At 38.7% G+C, this 24,853-nt stretch overlaps 1 protein-coding gene across 8 annotated transcripts in view; it reads left to right on the top strand.

Annotated features, from left to right (window-relative positions):
- The window catches only part of LOC306642249 (C4b-binding protein alpha chain-like), a 42,025-nt gene extending 20,273 nt beyond the window's left edge, over positions 1 to 21,752 (top strand). For 6 of the 8 annotated variants that reach the window (XM_079107872.1, XM_079107866.1, XM_079107865.1 and 3 more), the window contains 4 exons: positions 15,229 to 15,414; positions 18,296 to 18,460; positions 19,760 to 19,935; positions 21,324 to 21,752. In XM_079107872.1, the coding sequence (XP_078963998.1) occupies positions 15,229 to 15,414; positions 18,296 to 18,460; positions 19,760 to 19,935; positions 21,324 to 21,497 (701 nt within the window). In that variant the 3' untranslated portion in view covers positions 21,498 to 21,752. The other 2 variants (XM_079107868.1, XM_079107867.1) reach the window with 2 other exon arrangements.
- Positions 21,753 to 24,853: the final 3,101 nt, after the last annotated feature.

Genomic DNA, 24,853 nt, shown 5'->3' with positions numbered 1-24,853 from the left:
TGTGTCTCTGTCTGGTTTAGGTATCAGGGTGATATTGGCTTCATAGAATGAGTTTGGGAGGGTTCCCTCCTCTTCTATTTTATGGAATACTTTGAGAAGTATTGGAATGAGCTCTTTTTTAAAGGTTTTATAGAACTCGGCTGTGAACCCATCTGGTCCCGGACTTTTCTTTGTTGGTAGGTTTTTGATGACCTCTTCTATTTCATTGCTTGAAATTGATTTATTTAAGTTGTGTATGTCCTCCTTGTTCAGGTTAGGTAATTCATATGTCTCTAGAAACTTGTTGATGTCTTCGAGGTTTTCTGTTTTGTTGGAGTATAGATTTTCAAAATAGCTTCTAATTATGCTTTTTATTTCACTCGTGTCTGTTGTGATATTTCCTTGTTCATTCTGAATTTTAGTAACTTGAGTTTTCTCCCTCTTTCTCTTTGTTAGTGTGGCTAAGGGTTTATCAATTTCGTTTATTTTTTTCAAAGAACCAACTATTTATTTTGTTAATTTTTCTGATTGTTTCTTTTGTTTCAATTTCGTTGATTTCGGCTCTGATTTTAACTATTTCCTGTCTTCTACTACTTTTGGTGTTGTTCTGCTCTTCTTTTTCTAGGGCTTTGAGCTGTAGTGTTAGGTCGTTTATTTGTTGAGTTTTACTTCTTTTGTTGAATGCACCCCATGAAATAAATCTTCCTCTAAGTACTGCTTTCATAGTGTCCCAGAGATTTTGATATGATGTGTCTTTGTTCTCATTTACTTCTAAAAATTTTTTTATTTCCCTCCTGATGTCTTCTGTTAGCCATTCATCATATAATAGTGTATTATTTAATCTCCAGGTATTGGAGAAGTCTCTGTTTTTTATTCTGTCATTTATTTCTAATTTCAATCCATTCTGATCTGATAGAGTACAAGGTAATATCTCTATCTTCTTGTATTTGCTAACAGTAGCTTTGTGGCATAAGACATGGTCTATTTTAGAGAAGGATCCATGTGCTGCTGAGAAGAAAGTGTATTTGTTCTTTGTTGGATGGTATATTCTATATAAGTCGGTTAAGTCTAAATTGTTGATTGTGTTATTGAGGTCTATGGTTTCTTTATTCAATTTTTGTTTGAACGATCTATCCAGTGGTGAGAGAGGCATGTTAAAATCGCCTAGTATTATTGTGTTGTGGTCTATTTGATTTCTGGAATTGCAAAGGATTTGTTTGACATACATGGATGAGCCAATGTTCGGGGCATAGATATTTATGATTGTTATGTCTTGCTGATTTATGCTTCCCTCAAGCAGTATGTAATGTCCTTCTTTATCCCTTCTGACTAGTTTTGGCTTGAAGTCCACATTATCTGAAATGAGGATGGATACTCCAGCTTTTTTGCTGTGTCCGTGTGCATGGTATGTTTTTTCCCATCCTTTCACCTTTCGTCTATGGGTATCTCTTTCTATGAGATGAGTCTCTTGCAGGCAGCAAATTGTTGGATTTTTCTTTTTAATCCATTCTGCCAGTCTATGTCTTTTGATTGATGAGTTCAGGCCATTAACATTCAGGGTTATTATTGTGATATGATTTGTATTCCCAGTCATTTGACTCATTTTTGTTTTTTGACATGATTTGGTTTCTCCTTTATTTGGCTATTCCTTTAGGCTAGTTCCTCCCGTTGCTGATTTGCATCGTTGTTTTTCATCTCTTCCTCATGAAATATTTTGCTGAGAATGTTCTGCAATGCTGGCTTTCTTTTTGTAAATTCCTTTAGCTTTTGTTTATCATGGAAGGATCTTATTTCATCATCAAATCTGAAAGTAAGTTTTGCTGGGTATAAGATTCTTGGTTGGCATCCGTTTTCTTTCAGGGCTTGGTAAATGTTGTTCCAGGCCCTTCTAGTTTTTAGGGTCTGGATTGAAAAATCTGCTGATATTCTTATTGGTTTCCCCCTGAATGTAATTTGATTCTTTTCTCTCGCGGCCTTTAAAATTCTGTCTTTATTTTGTATGTTAGGTATTTTCATAATAATGTGCCTTGGTGTGGGTCTGTTGTAATTTTGTATATTTGGAGTCCTATAAGCCTCTAGTACTTGGTTTTCCATTTCATTCTTCAGATTTGGGAAATTTTCTGATATTATTTCATTGAATAGATTGTTCATTCCTTTGGTTTGTTTCTCTGTGCCTTCCTCAATCCCAATAATTCTTAAATTTGGCCTTTTCATGATATCCCATAATTCTTGTAGATTCTGTTCATGATTTCTTACTATCTTTTCTGTTTGGTCAACTTTGTTTTCAAGATTAAATATTTTGTCTTCAATATCTGAAGTTCTGTCTTCCAGGTGTTCTATCCTATTGGTTATGCTTTCTATGGAGTTTTTAACTTGGTTTATTGTTTCCTTCATTTCAAGGATTTCTGTTTGTTTTTTTTTCAATATCTCTAATTCTTTATTGAAATGATCTCTTGCTTCCCGTATTTGCTCCTTTAACTGTTGATTGGTGCAATCATTTAATGCCTGCATTTGCTCTTTCATCTCCTCCTTCAATGCTTGCATTTGCTATTTCATCTCCTCATTTGCTTCCCTGATTGTTTTAATTATGTACATTCTGAACTCCTTTTCTGACATTTCTTCTGCTGTGCTGTCATTGGGTTTTATTGATATAGTATCTAGGTTTGTTTGGGACATTTTCTTCCCTTGTTTTCTCATATTGGTCAGATGTCAGTGGGACTTTGTGATATTGCAGAATTCTTCTATTGGCTTATAGTGTCCCTGTAGATTTCCAGTGTATCACCTTCCTGCCTTCAGTAGCCTGAAGTCTTGGAGTAACTTGATAATGCAGTGCTTCCAAGGAAAGCTGCCCCTAGCCCGCTACTGATTCCAGGACTTGGAGCTGGCTCTGTGTGGAAAGGCTCTCCCTGGGGGGCTTGCTCCGAGAAGCTAGCCTGGAAAGGCGCTTCCCACCGGAGGGGGCCGGGCTGCGGGCTGCTTGGGGAAGTCCCTGGTTGCCCTGTCCTGGTCCCTGAAGCAACCTGTGGGCAGGAACTCGCCGCCCTAGTTCAGGGACTTGAAGCTTGGTTCTGTGCAGAAAGGCTCTCACTGGGGGGTCTGCTCTGAGATGCTGGAGAATCTGGCCCCGTGGGAGGAGCCCACCGCCGGAGTGCGCAGAGCTGCCTGGGGAAGACTCTAGCTGCCCTACCCTACTCTAATAAGCCACCCAAATCCGGGCCTGCCACTTGGGCAGCACTTCACTGGGTGGGGGAGACTCACCCTGTGGCTCTATTTTAGTCTGAGTCTCTCAATGCTTCCCCTTCTTGAATCCTGGGTTCTGGAGCGACTGGAGATGCAGTCACCCTCTAGTCTGCCATCTTGGATCGCCCCCCAAAATTAAAATTTGATCAATAATTTCCTTTTTTTTTTTCTTGTTGGAAAGAAGAATGATTTCAGCATTCTCTGCAAGTCCTACATCACCGGAGAAGGCTGACATAGACAGTTGTGCAGGGCATGCATAATCTAGTCATAAGGGGAGGAATTCACATTGTACGTATGTTGGATTAGTTATATTTATTTCAACACTTTTCTAGAATTTGGGAGAAAATTTTTATTTTAGCTAAGGCATTATATCATGATAATTATTTTGAAAACTAGATAATAAAGGGCCTGAGGAAAGATACCTTTTCAAACTTGCACAAAAGTGTTGTATGAACTTGATGATTCTGATTCTGTGAAATTATAAATTCATGTGGATCTTTAAAAAAACAGTGACATCATGAAAATAGAAGGGAGACCAGTAGAATATGAGGAATGGGACCAGGAGAAAGGAGGAGGGGAGATACTGGGGAATGAAATTGACCAAATTATATTGTTATATACTGTGCATATACAAATATGGAATCACAAATCCCACTATGATGTGTACTTATAATATGCCAAATAAAAATATATTTGAACAATAGTGATAAAAATAAGTATCATCCTTAGTACATGATAAGAGTTTAATGAATCCTCCCAACAATAGTGGATATCATTACCCTCATTTTACAGATGAGGAAATGGAATAAATGACTTTCCCAAGATCATATAACTGGTACAAAAGTTATCAATACCTGTGCTCTTGTTTTTTTTTTTTTTTTTTTTTTTTTCATGAAACATCAAAAGCTTTACCCTGGGAACTTCTGGAATAGTATATTAGGAGTTGGACCACTCCCCAGAGGTAGTTATTAAACTAGTCAAAATTAGCAAAGAAAACTACTCAAGGACTCTTGGAGATTGTTCAAAGGGCTTACAACCAATTGAGAATCATTTGTTCAGCAAATCTATGAAGACTTATACAAACAATGGGAGGCCATTGCATTAGAACTAAGGACTGCACTCAGCCCCCTAAAGCACTACCTTAGAGAACTGCTTTGGTGGACTCACAAATGGCAGTTCCCAGCTCTTTCAGCTTCCTGGAGGGAGAAGGGGTCTGTGAGGTGGATTGAACAGCTAGTCAACATTGTGCATTTTCCAAAGTCCTGGGCTGTGAAAGGCTTATCTTAAACAGACCCCAGCATCCACATATCATAGTTAAAATGTTGAAAGTCAGGGATAAAAATAAAATATTGAAAACAGCAAGAGAAGAATAACATATTAAGTACAATGACCCCAGTGAGATTTACCTCTGACTTCTTATCAGGAATAGTGAAGGCTAGATGACAGTGAGACGACATGTTCAAAGTGTAGAAAGAGAAAATCATTAGCCAAGAATCTAGCAAAATATTTCACATCTATATTTGTCAGAATTCCTACAATACACTTATAATTATTGATTTACATAATTTTACACTTCGTGTTTTTTAATGGTAGTAGAGAGAAATAAAAGCCAGCAAGTATATATTTATAGAATATATCACATTAATCTTCTTCACCATTTTTGGATCTCTTCATTTCTTCCTATGGCTTCAACTCACCATCTGGTTTTCATTCTCCAATGCAGTTTTGTTCACACCTCCCTCTCCTGTGTTATTGTCTAACATATTACATTTCTGAATGTTATAGATTTAATAATGCAGTTATTTGTATATTATTTTATGCAAGTGCCATTGAAATCAGTTAAGAGAATAAAGGAGAAGAAATGTGCAATTACAGTTGGCCCTTTGCATCTGCAGGTTCCATATCTGGGGATTCAACCAATTGTGACTTGAAAATATTTGAAAAAAAAAATCGTCTGTACTAAACACATACAGACCTTTCTTCCTTGTCATTATTCCCTAAACAATACAGTATAACAATATTTATGTAGTGTTCACATTGTACTAAGTATATAACTAGGAAAGAGATCATTTGAAGCATATAGGAAGATATGCATAGGTTTTATGTAAATATGGCATTTATTTTATTTTTTCCTGGTTGTACTATTTTATTCGTTCATTCCACAAGTATTTACTGATGCCCAGTCAGGGGATACAGTGGTGAACAAAAATGGACATTCTCCTATGAACCTTACAATCTATCAGGGGAAATGGACATTAAGCAAATTATCAGACAGATGAATAATAGTTATAACAGGCAATGACATGAAGGGTAAGTATTACGTACAGTGAGAGGAAGTAACACAAGAACTTAATTTAGACTGAGGGTCAGAGAAAGCTGAATTAAGGAATGAAGAACCACAGTGACTTGGGGAGAGTGAGCAAGGGTGAGGGGGGTTAGAGTTGAGGGAGGAGAGGAGAGGAGAGGGGAGGATTCCTGTTCCTTTTGGACTTGGCTTTCCTTCTTACTCAAAATGCATGGTAACATCCGCTTTACCTGATTGCTCCCAGGATTAAATGACATTATATTTGAATCATTCTTCCGTAGTATTTGGCATCAGTATTTACTGGCTATAAATAATAATCATAATGCTTCATGGAGTTCACGCTCTGGTGATGTAGATAGCACTAGTAGAAGGTCAGAAGTGCTGGCACTGTGGACTCTGGCTGATTGAGAAGATATTTGCATCCCTTAACAAGTTTATGCCTAAACTTCTCTAACATGGGCAGCTTATGTAGGTGGAGAGAAAGAAATCAGGTCTGCACTTCAGAATGACTAGCCTGGAAGCTAAATGGTCAGGACAGCACAAAGGGAGACAGAGCAAGGGAGAACCGTGGAGAAGCCTTGGCATCAGTCTTCATCTGTTTTTTGGGCGAAACTTTGGTGAGCTGTTTTTAACCCTAACACTGAAATGCTTAGACTAAAGATGTTGAGAGCTTGGTAAGATGGTGTTTGACAGGTGGGGCCTCCGTGGCCTCCTACCAGGACACAGCTCACTGACTCAATAGCAAGCTGGTCAGGTGATGGGTGAGGAATGCCCCAGGTCCTAGACAAGTCTGAGAAACCGTGTGAATTAACTAAATCAATGTGGTCAAATGGTGCAACAGAGGATAATTTTATACTCTACTTAAAAATATTCTTCTCTTTTCTTTTTCTTTTTTTTTTTTTTTTTTTTTTGGTACAGGAGTTTGAACCCAGAGGGCTTAACCACTGAGCCACAGCCTCAGTCCTTTTTATTTTCTGTCTTGCTAAGTTGCTTAGGGCCTTGCTAAGTTGCTGAGGCTGACTTTGAACTTGTGATCTTCCTGCCTCAGCACCCTGAGTTGCTGGGGTTACAGGGATGCACCACCATCCATGCCTGGCTCAAAATTATCCTTGAACAGTCAGAACTTGAGGGATACCTAGTTGGACTACATTGTTTCGCCCTCTTGTAGAAGTGCTTTAACTAGACCAGGGATTGGCATTATGCCTCTGGATTATTTTGTGGATTTTGAGATTTGTTGTGATTTTTTTCTGTAGATAGGTGTGCTGTTACTGAGCATCTGGTTTGCTTTTTCTCCTGGTCCTAGTGAATCATGTGACTCATGTTTATCTGCCTGAAAAAGCCAAGTCAAGCTGAGGTTCATTGCAAACAAGTGACCCTAATTTGCAGTTTCTTCTTCTTCTTCTTCTTCCTTAGATTTTATTTATTTATTTATTCAAATTATTTATTTAAATTTTTTATTTTTTATACATGTATATATGGTAATAATGTCTGTCTCATTCTATTGTCCTTCCCATCCCTACCACCCCACCCCTCCCCTTACTTCCCTCTGCTCAATCCAAAGTTCCTTCATTCTTTCCTACCCACCACCCTATCAGAGAAAACATTTGACCTTTGGTTCTTTGGGATTAGTTTATGTCACTTAGCATGACATTCTCTAGTTCCATTCATTTACCTGCAAATGCTATCATTTCATTCTTCTTTAAGGCTGAGTAATATTCCGTTGTGTATATGTACCACATTTCTTTATCCATTCATCTGTTGGAGGGCACATAGGTTGGTTTCATAGTTTAGCTCTTGTGAATTGAGCTGCTATAAACCAAGGAGTGGAATAATTGGATCAAATGGTGGTTCCATTCCAAGTTTTCTGAGGAATTTCCATACTGCTTTCCAAATGGTTGCACCATTTTGCAGTCCTACCAGCAAGGTGTGAGTGTACCTTTTTCCTCACATCCTTGCCAACATTTTTTGTTGCTTGTCAAAATTGTCATTCTGACTGGAGTGAGATGAAATCTTAGAGTAGTTTTGATTTGCATTTATTTAATTGCTAGAGATGATGCACTTTTTTTTATATGTTTGTTGATTGATTGAATTTCTTCTTTTGGGTGGGTTTTTTTTGTTTTTGCCTTTTTTTTTTTTTTTTTTTTGGTGTTAAGTTTTTGAGTTCTTTTTATCCTGGAGATTAGCACTCTATCTGAGGTGTGTGTGGTAAAGGTTTTCTCCCATTCTATAGGCTCTTTCTTTTATTGCTTGTTTCCTTTGCTGAGAAGCAGCTTTTTAGTTTGAATTCATCCATTTATTGATTCTTAATTTTATTTCTTGTGCTTTAGGAGTCTTGTTAATGAAGTCAGGTCCTAAGCCAACATGATGAAAATTTAGGCCTACTTTTTCTTCTTATTAGGCACAGAGTCTCTGTTCTAGTGTCTAAGTCTTTGATGCACTTTGAGTTGATTTTTGTGCAAGGTGAGAGATAAAGTTTTAATTTCATTTTGTTACATGTGGATTTCCAGTTTTCCCAGCACCATTTGTTGAATAGGTTATCTTTTCTCCAATGTATATATATTTTTGCCTTTGCCTGGTATGAGATAACCATATTTATGTGGGTTTGTCTCTGTGTCTTATATTTTGTACCATTAGTCTACAAATCTATTTTGGTGCCAGCACCCTGCTTTTTTGTTACTATTGCTCTGTAGTATAGTTTAAGGTCTGGTAGTGTGATCCCTCCTGCTTTACTCTTCTTGCTAAGGATTGCCTTGGCTATTCTGGGTTTCTTATCTTTCCAAATGAATTTCACGATTGCTTTTTCAAGTTCCATGAAGAATTACATTGGGATTTTAATAGGAATTTTTGTTGAATCTGTATAACACTTTTGGTAGTATGGCCATTTCGACATAGAACATGGGAGATGTTTCCATCTTCTGAGGTCTTCTTCAGTTTCTTTCTTTAGTATTCTGTAGTTTTCATTGTAGAGGTCTTTCACCTCTTTTGTTAGATTGATTCCCAAGTATTTTATTTGTTTTTAGGCTATTGTGAATGGGGGTAGTTTTCCTAATGTCTTGTGCAGTGGATTCATCAACCTATGTATAGAAATGCATTCTATTTATGGGTATTGATTTTATATCCTGCTACTTTGCTTAATTTTAGAAGTTTTCTGGTGGAATTTTTTGGGTCTTCTAAGTATAGAATCATGTCTTTGGCAAATTGTTACAGTTAGAGGTCTTCTTTTCCTACTTGTAATCCCTTTAATTCCTTTCATCTGTCTGATTGCTCTAGCTAGAGATTTAAGAATGATGATGTTGAATAGAAGTGGTGAAAGAGGGCATCCCTATTCAGTTTTTAGAGGGAATGTTTTCAATATTTCTCCATTTAGAATGATGTTGACCTCAGGCTTAGCGTAGATAATTTTTACAATGTTGAGGTATGTTCTTACTATCCATAGTTTTTCTAGTGTTTTAAGCATGAAGAGGTGCTGTAATTTTTCAAATGCTTTTTTCTGCATCTATTGAGATAATTGCATGATTCTTGTCTTTAAGTCTATAGATGTGATGTATTATGTTCATTGATTTCTGTATGTTGAACCAACCTTGCATCCCTGGGGATGAACCCCATTTGATCGTGGTGTGCTACTTTTTAAATTTGTTTTTGTATGTGATTTGTCATAATTTTATAGAGAATTTTTCATCTATGTTCATCAGAGATATTGGTCTGAAGTTTTCTTTTCTTGATGTATCTTTGTCTGGTTTTGATATCAGGGTAATACTAGCCTCATAAAATGAGTTTGGAAGGGTTCCCTCCTTTTCTGTTTGATAGAATAATTTGAGGAGTATTGGTGTTAATTCTTCTTTGAAGGTCTTGTAGAATTTGGCTGAGAATCTGTCTAGTCCTGGGCTTTTCTTGGTTGGTAGGCTTTTGATGGCTTCTTCTGTTTCATTGCTTGAAATTGATCTGTTTAAATTGTGTATGTTCTCCTGCATCAGTTTGAGTAGATTGTATGTCTTGAGAAATTTGTTGATGTCTTCGAGTTTTTCTATTTTATTGGAGTATAAATTTTCAAAATAGTTTCTAATTATCTTCTGTATTCCTGTAGTGTCTGTGATGATATTTCCTTTTTCATCACAAATTTTAGTAATTTGAGTTTTCTCTTTCTTTCTCATTGTTAGTGTCTCTAGGGGTTATCAATTTTATCTATTTTTTCAAAGAACCAACTTTTTGTTTTGTCAATTTTTTCAATTGTTTCTTTTGTTTCAATTCATTGATTTCAGCTCTAATTTTAGTTATTTCCTGTTCTCTGCTGCTTTTGGTGTTGATTTGTTCTTCTTTTTCTAGAGCTTTGAGATGTAATGTTAGGTCATTTATTTGTTGACGTTTTATTCTTTTAATTTATGAGCTCAGTGCAGTGAACTTTCCTCTGCACTGCCTTCATAGTGTCCCAGAGATTTTGATATGTTATATTGGTGATCTCATTTACCTCTAAGTATTTTTTTATTTCCTCCTTGGTTTTTTCTTTTATCCATTCATCATTCAATAGCATGCTATTTAGTCTCCAGGTGTTGGAGTAGCTTCTATTTTTTATTTTATCATTGATTTCTAGTTTCATTCCATTATGATCTGGTAGAATGCAGGGTAGTATTTCTATTTTTTTTGTATTTGCTGAGCGTTGATTTGTGGCATAACATATGGTCTATTTTAGAGAAGGATCCATGTTCTGCAGAGAAGAAAGCGTATTTGTTAGATGATGGATGAAATACTCTATATGTGTCCATTAAGTCTAAATCATTGTATTATTTAATTCTATAGTTTCTTTATTTAGTTTTTGTTTGGAAGATCTATCCAGTGGTGAGAGAGGTGTGTTAAAGTCACCCGGTATTAATTTGTTGTGGTCTATTTGGAAGTTGAAATTGAGAAGGGTTTGTTTGATGTATATAGATGCTCCATTGTTTGGGGCATATATGTTTACAATTGTTATGTCTTGTATGACATTATTTTATATTAGGGATTTGGGCGTCTGCAGATTTTGGTATTCATGGGGAGTCTTGGAACTAATACCCATGAACACCAAGAGATAATTTCATATGGTCTTTTTAGTTACCAATGCAATGACCTTTTGGTTGCTCATTGTTTTCCTGTATGGATTTAGATTACTGTCTGGGGTCACTTGCTTTTAGTCTAAAAAAATTTCTCTATGATTTTTATAAGAATAGTCCTGTAGCAACAACATTACTTCACACCCATCAGAATGGCTTAATAAAAAAAAATAGACATCCTCCTTAACATTTGTGGAAAAATTACAACTCTCATATACTGCTGGTGTGACTGTAAATTGGTGCAGTCATTTTAGAAAGCAGTTTTTGTAACTCAAAGCTCAGTCCTTGTCTCCAATGCCAATTCAAGGAGGACATGAGGACACGGTTTTGAGAAAAAGGAAACAGAAGTTTTATTGTTTTGCTAGCAAAGGAGAAACACTTGGGGACTCCTGTCCCTGAGGCTGTGATTCTTCCAATCAGGAGGAATGGGGGTACTTTAAAGGAACTCTTCAAAGGCTACATTCCAGGTGTGTCCTGACAGGGGGGAACCCAGGGTGCCCCCGCCCATGGTGTGTTAACATTCGCTTGTTAATTTGGGAGTATTCACTACCTACATTCTCTGGCAGATATCGTCTTCCTGTGGAGCACAGATAACTCAGGGTAATCTTGTTTCTTGCCCCCAGGTTAGGGAGTGGGAGAGGGAGAAGAGGAAAAGGAAAACTTGTAACTTTTAAAAATAAGCCTCAGAGCTATATTCAAAAGTGGAAGAGGACCACTGTTACACTTTCACTTTCAGTCTGTGTATGTTTTTAGTAGTTAGGTGAGTTTCTTTCAGAAATCAAACAGTTGGGTCTTGTTTTCAATCCACTTGTTTAGTCTGTGTCTTTTAATTGGAGAATTCAAGTATGTTCAGGGTTATTATTGAAAGCTATGTACTAGTTCCTATCATTTTGTTGTTTTTATTTTGGTTGTTTTAAGAATTCTGGGCTTGTTTCTTTTTCCCTTATTCCTCTTGGAGTTTTGATGGTTTACTTAAATAATCATATTTGATTCTTTCCTTCTTCTCATTTGCTTAACTACTCTTCTAATGAAATTTATTCTTTCTCATGCTCTTTTGTTGTGTTTATCTTGCTTCCTCATCTGGGTACAGTATATCTTTGATTATCTTCTGTATTTCTGGTTAAGTGGTCATGAATTCTTTTAATTTATGCTTATCTTAGGAGGTCTTTAGTTCTTCATAAATTCTGAAGGACAACTTTGCTGGATATAGTAATCTAAGTTGGAAGTTATTTTATTTCAGAGCTTGAAGTGTATCATTGCAGGCCCTCATGGTTTTTAGAGTTTCTTCTCGGGAATCTGTTGTTATTCTGTTAAGATTTGCCTTTGTGAGGCCTCTCTCTTGCAGGTTTTAATATTTTTTCTTTGTTCTGTCCTTTGGCAGTTTGACTATAATACATCAAGGAGGAGTGTTTTTCTGGTCACGTCTGACTGAAGTTCTAAATGCTTTCAGTAGCTGGATGTCAACAATACTGCTATAATTTGAGAAATTTTATGCTGTTATTTCACTTACTAGATTTTCTATGCCATTAGCCTATATTTTTACTCTCTTTTTTAAAATCTGATTTGAATAGTTGGTCTCTTAATGTTGTCCCAGGGATTTTATGTGTTCTATTCACTGTTTCTTATTTTTTCTTTATTATTATTTGAATTTGCAGTTTATCCACTTTGTCTTTTAAGTCCTGATTTTTTTTTTTTCCCCTACTTTATCTAATCTACTGGTAAGACTTTCAGTTGAGTTTTTTTGAGCTTTTCATTTCCAAGATTTCTGTTTGGTTCTTTTTCAGAATCTCTGTCTCTTTATTGAATTATTCTTTTATATCCTGCATTGTCTTCATTAATTCATTCAGCAATTTATTTGTATTTTTAAAGTCATCGATCATATTTTATCAATCAATCTTCCAAATTATATGACATTTCATCCACTTCAATATCTTTGGATTCAGTTACTGGGAACTTTTGGAAAAGTAATATTGCCTTGTTTTTTTGTGTTTCTTTATTTCTGAAATGAGATTTATACATATGTTGGGATGGGTATCTTTTCCACATTTATGTGAGAATCTTATTAATGAGCAACTTTCCCTTGACAATGTGACCTGGGATGTTGGCTTGTTGTATATGTAAGGAATCCCACAAAAACCACGCTGGACACGGGAAATCACAAAAGGGAGTTTGTTAAGCAAACAAACCCCTGCAGGGTAAGAGAGAAAATGAGAGGAAAAGAAAGGGAAAGAGAAAGGGTGCATGCAAGAAAGAGTGTGAAAAGCGAGGAGGAGAAAGTAAGAAAGTGTGTAGGAGAGAAAAGCAAGAGAGAAAAGATGGTGGGGCAGCTAACGTGAAGCAGTTGAATTCCACCGGGCTAATAGGGGACCAATAACGGAGAAGGATATTTGCAAGCTGACTGATGAACCAATAGCTAACTAGGATGTTCACAGACTGACAGTAGTTGGGAGGCAGGTAATGCCTGCAATGGAAAGGGCGGGGAGAACAGCTTTGTACATTATAATATAGTGTTGAGTTTAATTCCAAATGTACTTCATATCATATTTTCCCTGTGGCTTCTTAATCTGTGCTTAGTAAGTAGCACTGTGCAACCTAAGAGGATTTGGATTCAACCTGAGCTAGGGTGGGATGCCACACCAATTGTTATTTATCTCAGATATTGCTGGTGTGAGGTGAGATAGCAGAGATAAAGTGGACAGATGAAAGGCATTCAGCATTCACCTGCTGTTCCATGAAACTGAACCAAAATATCATGCATATTGCTACATATTGGGGTGGGGGTCATAGTCAAATGCTGGCGTGCGACAGTAGAGTCAGTAACCAGGTGAAATCCAGAAATACTGGTTTTTAGAATAACGAGAGAAATAGCCCAACACCAAGCACTCAGTGGCTTGGTAGGAAAGGGAAAACACCTGATAGTAGAGTTATTAGTGAAGGAAAGAGAGTTCCAGAGATCTCTATGAATGTAATCTGAGCAGACAGGAGACCTGGTGTCTGCATAGCAAGCTGGCCCTGAAAAAAATTTCTCTGCACTTCCCAGCACATTCATTTGGTGCCATAAAGGAAGTCATCTTAAGAAGGGTATCCTGGGAGACGGAGGCAGGAGAATAGTAAGTTTGAGACCAGCCTCAGTAACCTAGAGAGGCACTATGTCAAAAATCAAAAGTGTGTGTGTGGAGTGGGGTGAGTTCAGATGTAGCTTGGTGGCAGAGCTCCCTTGGATTCATTCCCCAGTCAACGCCCCCCCGCCCCACACACACACAGAGAAATGGAACTTAATATTGTCTTGAGACAAAACATCAGAACAGAATAAAACATGTCTCCACATAAGGAGATTTCCTGACCCCACAATGGAGGCCCGTCTACTCAATACTTTCAGTGTTCATTTTGATATTCCGTAGAACAGTCACTGCTCCTCCATTCATGCCTCCACAAATTTTGGAGTCAAACTTTCAGGAAAAGAGGTTTTGCTCAAAGCCAGCTTTGCATGAAGGTAGAAGAAACTTTTGTTTCAAATTTTCCTTTTTGAAAACTTAAGGGCCAGGAAAGCTTTTAAAAGGGAAAAGTCAGCAAGGTTAGACAAAAGGCTTCTTAGGTGGCCAGACAGAGAACATGTCAGTGCATCAAGCCAGGGCAGGGAGAATCTCCCCTCTCAGCTTCCTTGGCATCCCCCAGAGTGGGAAGCCTCCCCGTCTTTACTCTCAGTATGAGGAAATACAATTGCAGAAAAACAGTTAATGGGAAGTTGATTTTAATTGTAAAGGACGGCAGGCAGACAGAGTTGGATCTCCTCATCTGCCTCTAGAAGTAAGATCCTAATTCCTTGCCCAATATTCTTATCTCGGGAAGATACAAAGGAGACTTCCTCCAGTTTCCTTAGCAGGAGAGATGTCTTCTCTATTTGTGGAACCAGGGAGGGCTCAACAGACAGGATAGGTAGATGCTATTTTTATGCATCTCAGGGAAGTTGGCAAAAAAAGGGTGAAAATGTCTCCTTCTACCCATCAAATAGAATTGTGTCATTTTACAGGTGCTGGGATTACAGGTGTCCACCACTGTGCCTGACTCAAGTTCTTAAAGTACTTCTACTAATTAGTGAAAAATTATATCTCTTTATCAGTTATTATTGTTTAAGAAAAAGAATTGGAGTAGCTATTTTTTAAAAATTTCACATCAGAAAAGAACAATCCTAGCCATAAACAATAATACCAATTTATTTCTGTGTATGAGCTGTCAGGTGGATAGAAACTGTTGAGAACTTTTCTCTTTGTGTCTGGAGAAGTGTTAAGTGGAGAACTCAATCACGATGTTTAAGTTAGTAAGTGGATGTTTTTGTCATTGTTCTTGAATAACTTTGAAAATTTTTTTCCACACAGTGTTGTTACGGCTTCTCATTTGGAGGCACCTAAATGAGAATATTTGACTGGGGAGAAATGACTGGGCTAGAGGTCTTTAGCAAATGGGGACAGAGAGCACATACTTGGAGCATTTTGGGTCTCCATTGTTTCTCCAGCATCTCTTTAGTACTAAGACCCACCAAAGGTAGAAATGAGATTATTGGCCATAGCAGCTTCTTCATGGTGATTTTATTAACTATTATCTTCACTTTTTATTTTTTATAAGTATGCTGCCCAATACCAGAGCTGGAGAATGGGAGAATCCTTCGCACTAGAAAACGTCATTATACCCCGGAGTGTACTTATTTCTATGAAGACGTACTTTCATACAGATGTAATGAGCAACAAGACTTATCAGCTACATGCCAATTAGATGGCACATGGAGTCCCAAAACACCATCGTGTGACCAAGGTAAGAGCTTAAAGAATCATGTTATTTAGGGAATTTCTTCATATGAATGTTATTGAGATTATTATGAGAAATTTTAAAATTAGGTAGAAGAATTATATATTTCACATGATTCTTTGAGTAGATCCAGGTTTCCCTTTCTCCCCCACCCTCCTCTTTTGCTCCTATTCTCTTGGCCTTCTCAGTTTCCTTTTCTTTTCTAAATCAGTAAAAATAGATCACATTTAATAGATAAGCTGAACTTCTTGATTACTGATTTTTGTTTCTTTGTACATATTCTCTTTCCTTCCTTTACTTCTGATCCACATATCTTAATCTATAAAATAGGACCTGACTAACTCTTCCTGAATTTCCTTCTTTCTTCTGCCTCAAACAGTCATCTTCTGCTAAGCTTTCCTGTCAGTCTGTCACCCCCCATGTGAAAAGCCTTCTTCTCCCTGATCAAGGGGCACTTAGGTGCTAAATGCATTCCTTCCTTTCCTTGATAGCCTTAATTATTGATGTTTAGGAATAATGATCCCAACCAGGATTGTGATTCTTTCTCTTCCCTCCTGGGCAAGAGGACTAAAGGCCCCAAAGAGGCCAGACATTAGTTGAAGCTTATAAATAGGAAAGGCAGATGGCTCCAGGTATCAATGTCAATTTAAGCCCTATGTCTAATAATCTTTAGATTATCATGCACCTTTTACCACCGAAGTTACCTCCATAGATAAACATAGGTCCTCTTGACAGATGAGGTGGGGGGGGGGGGCTCATTATAGTGCATTATAAGGTGTTATAGTATCTTCACTCCTGGAAACTAACTTCTTCATTCAAATTGACCCAAGAAAAGAATCTAAGCAGGGCATTTGTGACTTTTTATTGGGATAAATGCTATCAGTTCCTGTTTATTAAATTCTTTTGATTATACAAATTAAGTTGTATCCTTGTTGGTTGCTACTCTGCTTTTACCTCTAAGAACACCATAGCCATAGTAACTTTCAGGGACCTGGGGTTGAATCTCTGATCTTGCAGTTCATTAACAGTTTGCATTCACTTAGCTTCTGAGTCATAGGAGCACCCTTCCAACTGCTTTTGTCAGCAGTGAAGCCTGCTCTTTAGTGGCCATTCCTATCCTCAGTTCTGACCTCTAATTCTGGTATCATTCTTGTCAGGGAATTCCTTATGGCCTTGATAAATATTGTGTCCTCTCAACTTTCTCACATAACATAATCACCTGGTGAATTTTCCAGTGTACAAGTATAGCCTCTCTAGCATGTTCACTTCTTTGAGTCATCTAATCCCTTTTATCATCTACCATGGCAATTCCAGCATTTTAATTGCATTTACTGTGGCCCATCATTTTTTTCCATGCTTCTAGGAGGCATCTGAGTACAGTTCTTATAACTGGTATAGTTTACCAACACAGCACTTTATCTGACATCCCTCTGCTCTCTTTCACTTAACTTTCTCAGATAATGTTTGTGGATCTTGACAGTATTTCCTTTCAGAAGTGCTCTGCAGCTTGTCCTGTTTATTAATTTCAAGGTGAAAGTCATCATTTTTATTTTCCCGATGAGCTCTTTTCTAAAATATTATAAAATGCAATAAGCATTTTCTTGGTGGGGATGGATGACTGGTTTTGATTGGAGAGCAATGACTCAGAGATTATGGGTGGATTTGACATCCTTACAGTTTCTCACAGATACATATGAAGGAGAGAAGAAGGAATATTCTACAACCCTCATTACTTTGTAGTTGAGATGGTCCCCTAGATTAATAAGAGAAAAACAAAGCAAGTTTAATGACATTTGCTGTACTTATCAAGTGGAGGAAAGTAACTCCCTCAGGAAAATTACTCTTTCAAAGCAGTCACTTCAAACTCTGTCTTAAATTGTGTTTTAACAAAGAACCATATACCTTAGAGAATTTACAAGTCAAAGGAGAGACAGTACTAGTCTCTCAAAGGTGGGAAAACTGAAAGGGTACCAGGTTTCTCAGTCTCTTCTGGTATTGATCCTGAGCCGATAAGCAAGTGAGAATTCACATCTCTGTCTTAGGCAGGGAAAGGGGGAGAAGGGTGGAAAGACCTTTGCTTTTGTGAACCTCTGTCTTGCCATTAGGCAAACAGGAAAGACTGGAGTGCCCTTCTGAATTTTCCAGTGTCCTCCACTCAATAGTGCCAAACATTTTAGGGAGAAATATTTTGGTGGCCTGGCATTTAGCATGAAATTGTATGATGTGACTTAGAACTGAATCCAAACTTCATGCAAAATGGTTCCCAAACAATGTAAAGTTGAGTAAATTGTCAGTTAAAAAAAAAAAAAAAAAAGGAAAGCTCAAGATCTTGTGTGTTAGTCAGCTTTCTGTCACAATAACAAGTACCTGAGGTAATCAGGTCCTTCTATTATAAAGAGAAAAGGTTTATTTTGGTTCACAGTTTCAGAGGTTGTAATTCTTGCTCTGTTGACTCCTTTGCTTTGGGCATGTGATGAGGCAGCACATCATGGAAGACGCCGATGGCAGCATAAAACTATTCACCTCATCATGAGTTAGGGATTGAGAGTGAGGAAGAGTGGGAGCCCCACAATCCTCTTCAGGGGTACACCCCCAATGACCTAAGAACCTAAAGGTTCCCCCACCTTCTGATAGTGCCACCCTGGGAACCAAACCTTTAACACATAGGCTTTGGGTGGGGGGACATTCAACATCCAAATTACAGCAGCTTGTAGATGGAGACTTCCTAGTTCCTCAGCCTGAGGCTTATAGGAGGGCAGCACAAGTGCATGAGTTTGGCCAAGTGATCTTATTGGCAGAGAGGGTGGAAGGACAGAGTGACGCCTTCTACCAGGGATGTGCTATCTCACACATTTACACTCTCTCACTTTTATGTCTGATCATCAAGTTTGCAATTTCCCACCTACCATTGCCCATGGACATCATAAACGAAAACTAAGTTTCTTCAAACATGAGTTTGTGTATGAATGTGATGAAGGATACCAACTGGTTGGAGAAGCGAAACTCTCTTGCAGTGATTCTCAGTGGTCATCTAAAGCTCCTCAGTGCAAAGGTAACTCAGCTCACTCCTCAGCTCATGGCAAATGCTGGTGGAACTGTTGTGAGAGGATCAAGAGCAAAGATCTTCCCTGGCAGAGGCAGCACAAAAAACATTTGATTTGATTTCATTTATTTTTAAATAATTAATATATGTAGATGGTTCACCATGCAACAAGCATAAAAAATGTACACAAACATTCCTACCCTCTACTTCTTTCTCCCAGTCACAAAATTCAGCCTTCTTGAGGCAGTCCCTATTCTTGGTTTCTTGTTATTTGGTTTCTTGTTATATTTCTACAAATATCCTAGGAGCCTCACATTTTAATGAGTGTACCTGTGGGCTCAGCAAAATCCTCAAGGAAACTTGTTTTAGCAAGTATGTAGGCTTTCCTAGGATAATTCCAAATGGAATTAACTGACAGGTATTTCTATCAGTCATGTGCTGGGTTGCCTGCTTTGATTAAATGGTGTGTGGGGAGGGGAGTCCTCATGCCAACCTATTGGGAACAGGAGAAGTCAAGACTGGGTCTGATTTTTACACGTATGCAACAATTATTACACTATCTTAATAATAATTTAGGGTTTATTATGTGTTATGGTCTCCATAGCACACAGGAGGCACAGGATACACAAGGGAAGACTCCATGACTAGCATCTTGCAGCACTCTTGTCTGTGGGGAGAGCTACTCTGCTATCTGAGAATCTGGAGTCACATCCCCTTTAAAAAAATGTCCTGTCATGTTATTAAAAAAAAATGTGATGACCATGGGCAAGTTCCTTACCTTCTCAGTGTCTAAACTTTCTCCCAGATAAAATGGAAACAATAACAATACTCACTTTAGAGGGCTATTGTGAGAGATGAGACAGTCACATGAAGTACTTTTAGATCATCATGTTCAATAAAGCTTTTAGATCATCATGCTCAATAAATATCTAATATATATATATATATATATATTTTTTTTTGGACCAGCAATTGAACTCAGGGATACTCAACTACTGAGCCACATTCCCAGCCCTATTTTTTTTTTTTTTTTTTTTTAATTTATAGAGACAGAGTCTCACTGAGTTGCTTAGTGCCTTGCTTTTGCTGAGGCTGCCTTTGAAATTGTGATCCTCCTACCTCAGCCTCCGGAGTCCCTGGGATTACAGGCGTACACTACCACGTCCAGTCCAACATTTTTGTTATCAAAATGAAATATAGAACAAGTAGCAGTTCCTAAATATAATCCAGTCTCATTGTCTCAGACGATCATCATGGTTTTTATTTTCTTAGATTTGCAGATTGCTTAAAAATATGTTTCCATTTTAGCTCTCTGTCTGAAACCAGAGATTAAAAATGGGAAACTGTCTGTGGATAAAGATCAGTATCTTGAATTGGAAGATACCACTATCCAGTGCGACTCTGGCTTTGGAGTGGTGGGTAGCCAAAGGATCACTTGCTCAGAGAACAGAACCTGGTACCCGGCGGTACCCGAGTGTAAGTGGGTAAGTGGCACCATTCAAGGAAATTCTGTGCTGTCAAACTGTAAAAATGGTGGTCCCCACCAAGCTGTCTCCCAGCCAGTATGGTGACACTTGACATTCAGGATTCATTTCTGAGTCTTTCAACAAAACTCTCTCTTTTTTCCTTAAAGCACCCTTAGAGGTGGTAAGTTTTCCTCTTTTCCCTTGAAAGCAGCATAAACAGAGCCCCTTAGAGAGAGCTGCTATCTTCTGCTTTGTCTCTCCTTTACACAGAATTCTGTGGAGAAAATCAGTCTTTTTGACTTAATTTCCCCAAACACACTGCAAGAAGGCCAAGGTGTCAGAGTACTGAAAAAGATAGGATAGTTAATGGCCCCAATTAAGTGTTTTTTGTTTTTGTTTTTTTGTTTTGTTTTGTTTTGTTTTGTTTTGTTTTGTTTTTCTGTCTGGGTTCTTCTACCTTTAGATCAGGCAAGGAGCTTGGTCCCAGACTCAGGCCTACAAGGGTTGCTACATATCCCCCTGACAGCCTGATGCACAGAAGTGGGGTGAACCCCAATGGAGTTTACAGGAAAGCTCAAACTCAAGGATAAAAGGACACAGCCAAATAGAAGGTCTAGGACCAAAGTGGTAGTGTTGGTACTTTTCCAAGACCTGATTAGCATAGGTATTGATTGATGCCTCTACCCAGTAGCTACATAAATCCTTAGGCTAGTACATTTAAGTGACAACCTGCTATGGGGCCCCCTCTTGAGCTGTGGGTGCTTGCTCTTTTCTTCTTAAAGGAATCCTATTCCTCTCATTCTTGCTTTCCACTGTTGTCTGTGGATTTCATTCCTCAAATTTGTGAGACAAGAACCAGGAAAGAAATAGGTAGTGAGCTGATGTGGTTTGCTGAGACACTGGAGGCATAGCCTGCCACTAAGAACTGCAACAATGACACTTGATAATAGTGGAAAAGAATCCAGTTTTGCTGGCCTCGACCCTCCGGCTGATGCCGGCAGGCATCCCCTGCTGTGATTAGCTGCCAACACTAAAATCGACTTTTGCAGACTGTAAAAGCCTGCCCCTTGAGCAGACCCAATCCACCAACCAAAAGTGGAGAATCTAGTTTGGTCTCAGTACTGACTCTTCACTGTATGTTTCTCAACCATGTAATACAGTCTTCTGTTGCTGGATGGTCAACAGAAATATCCCCGACCCTCATGGAAGCCTTCTGAGCAAAGATCTCAGAACAGACACAGATCCAGGGAAAACTGGTGGGCCTCAGTTTTATGGTTTTGTCTGATCAACCACAAGTCTGAAGCTGATCTTGGTCCTGACCTGGAGTCCTCCATCTTCAGGATGCAATGCCTCCATGAGTTGGAGAGAAGAAGCTCCACCATACCTACCACCTCTCTCTCTTTCAGGAGGTCCATGAAGGGTGCAGTCCAATAATCAAAGGAAGAAAACTCATGCAGTGTCTCCAAAACCCAGCAGATGTGAAAATGGCTCTGGAAGTGTATAAGTTATCCCTTGAGATTGAAATACTAGAACTACAGAGAAACAAGGAAAGACAATCTATTCTGGAACCATCACCATAATTTTTCCCAAAGGAGGGAGAAAAAATATGCCTAATTGACCTGCTGCCTGCAATGCCATAGAGATCATTTCAGTTTAGCAACTCTTTTGTCACTTTGGCAACAATATTCATGGTAATAAACATCTAGAAAGGATAGTTTACTAAAGTTTACTGCTTTGAGATTATGGAATTATTGATCATCTTGTGGCTTATAATTTTGCTTTTCTGGATGCAAAGTACATATTTTTTTTCAATTAAAATTTTTCATGTCAAAATATATTTTGTCTGTGTAGTCATTTAGTATTTGATGAAATGAAGGTCATAAACAAACATATTACATAAAGTTAATGCATTTATTTTTACCATATGAGCTATAAAAATATGCACTTGAGTTGACACCCATATGTCCCTGGACTCTACCTGTGCACACCTTTCCCAAAAGAGATTGAAAAAGGTGCCGGATGGCTTGCTGACTTTCAATTCAATATGGATCACTTCAGTTTAGCAATCCTACTATACCTTTAGCACCAATATTCATGAAAGCAAATATTCATACATCAAAACTACTTTGTCTTTGTGGTCACTTAAGATCCCAAAAACGAGGGCCCCAAACAATCCAATTCTATAGCTTAATGTTTTTATTTACTGTGTAGACCTAAGAAGTATGTACTTGGGTTCACACCCACATGACCTTGGACTCCATAGTTCCACAGGTGCTCATCACTCAGGCCTTCAGAGCACAGATTAAATGTCAACACACCCCAAACTCTGTCCACTCCCCACCACTTTAGGGAGTCACACCCTCCTCAAACTTATATGGCCTCTTTCACTCGCACAACACCTCAACTGTTGCCTTCCATGATGGGGATTTACATCTGTGTCTGACCTTCTTCCCACCCCAGGGAAGGAATTCCAAAGGACTGATGGATGTGAAGCCCACAGGTCAGCCACCTCCTGTTCCCAAGTCTTCCATCCTACTTGGCCACTATTTTCCTTTGTAATACAATGGCTTGAGCAACCATTGCACACATGAGGAGAAACCCCAACCCTGTCTCTGGGCATCCTGGAGAGTTGTATTCCTTCCAGGCACCACTTTCTCATCCTTTGCTTCCTCTGAAGTCTCTTCTGCACTCCTTTCCCAGTACCTCCTGCTGCCTCTTCCCTCCTTTACACAGAAATCTGTGGAAAACATTGACATCTTTGATTTAATTTCCCCAAATATACTACAAGATAGTTATGGTTTTGCAGGATTTCACTGAACCTCAGATATGTTCAAGGGGCTTGAACCCCTAGAGAATCCCATCCACTGTGGAAGGTATTCATCCATGATCTTAAGAATCATTATATCCTGGGTTGTAGGAATGTGGTGTTCATCTTTGGTTTTGGTGGAGAGCAGTCTGTGCCCTGCTATGAGTTATTCCATGATGTATAGAACAGCAGTTTCCAGGCTGTGCCTAAACCTGTTACTCCATTTTATAAAGTGGTAGCTTGCTATAGTGATTCCATTTTGAGTTTAAGTGCTTAAACTCTCCACCTTGTTTGTACAAGTAAACAACAGTTGTCTGTCATACAGCACAAACTGATAAATTACTCATACTAATAAAAATGACCACAGTGAACTTATGGAATTAATAAAGCACATGGACATTTGGATGTATTAAAGTCATACCAGAAAAACCAGGCTCACGAGCCTGTTGAACACACCAGGCCAACGAATGAATCAAACTGCTCACTGAAGGCCCATAAAAGGATGAGCATCCTGAGACTGCACAGGGTGGCATCCTGACCTTGTCACCTGGTCACTCCTTGTCAAGAGCTTTGCCCAAGAAAACCACCACAGCAAAAAGTTTCCCAATTTCTGTCCTTGGACTCCTGAAGAGTGCATTTTCTTCCACCTTTAATGACCACACATGGCCCACTCCAGACTGACATCTCAAGCTGACACTCTGAAACTGCCATTTGTCTGAAGCTTGACCTAGAATAAGTTCCTGCACGCTGACAATTCTGCACTCTGAATAAGTTCTTTGGCTGGAGTGACTCTTTTCACTCATATCTGCTCTCGGCCTTTGCTCTCAGTTCAGCTTCCTCAACCCTTGTGGCTGCTTTAAACCTTAGCAATTCTGCAACAACACACACACACAAATTTGTGTAGTATGATGTGTGACTTGAAGTGTTACAGACATTAGAAATTAAGATGGGAATAAAAGAACAAGTGATTTCTCAGTTTGTGTCTCAGGTGACCCACAAGTGGTGAATGCCACCAATGAAAGTGGTGTAACTTGTGAATTTATTGTTGTTTGATGAATTCTGACTTTGTGGAAAGATACAAACATGTTTGGTCTATGTTAATAGTATCGCTTGCTCATGAGAGGTTTCCCTGAGACGAGGATGGATGGGCCACTAGTTTCCTTGGAAGGTGGCTCTGAAAGCACCCCAAGGGACTGTATGGCAAGACAGGGAGAAAAGGAAAGCTAACAAGGAACCATTATGGAGGGGCTGCTGCTGTTATTAACAGGGGCTCAGTCATGCTGTCAGCCCTCAGAGAGTGTGTGAATCCACCTCAAGTTGCTCTCCTGAGCTTGAGGACCTGTGATGCCCACCAGTCCCCCTCCCTGGCTGGTGAAGACTGCTCCAGCAGCCTTGACTCCTAAGTGCAGGTGACTCACACTGTGGGAAGCAGAGCAGGCTCTGAGGATGGGAATCACCCTCAGGCAGAGGCACTGGTAGCCAATGGTGCCCATGGGCTGTTTGCAGTGACCTCCAGGATGGGCCAAGGACACAGGGGCAGGGCGTAGAGGGTCTCCTCTAGAGTCACCTTTTCTGTGTGGTCTCATTGACTGACATGCTGTTCCAGCCCACCATAATCTCCCTGCACTGGTCTCATTTCCCGCATCAGATCCTGAGGTCATTGTGCTTTTTGTCACACTTGACACAATTATTTCATTATCATAGAATGAGCCATGTAGATCTCACATTGTGCTTTGGACCTAAGTTGAAAAGTTGCAAAAACTGCCTGCAAACCAACTTAATTAAAAATCTACTTGTCTGTCAGCGATTCTTTATAACAAACTTGATTCCCTCTTTTTTTTTTTTTTTCTTTTTCCTGAGCATAAGGATGCATAATGAGCCCCATTGTGCCTCAGACATCCTGTGGAGGGGATCCCCTCCTCTGTTTATGTTTAAATTCCCTGTATAGTATAACTTTCACCTTCTCTACATTATTCACCAACAATTTGGCCTTATTATGTGGAAGTGATGGTTAGGATATGGCTTAGAAATGTCCTATCAGAAGAATTTACAAGAGAAGGAAGAATTTATGCAACAAGCTGCACATTCATGGTTTGAGAGGAAAAAAGGGAGTCAATAAATTTTATACTG

The sequence above is a fragment of the Sciurus vulgaris genome (assembly GCF_902686455.1).
Source record: "Sciurus vulgaris genome assembly, chromosome: 12".
In the NCBI taxonomy this organism is placed as follows: domain Eukaryota; kingdom Metazoa; phylum Chordata; class Mammalia; order Rodentia; family Sciuridae; genus Sciurus; species Sciurus vulgaris.
This window is presented reverse-complemented; position numbering and strand designations above follow the sequence as displayed.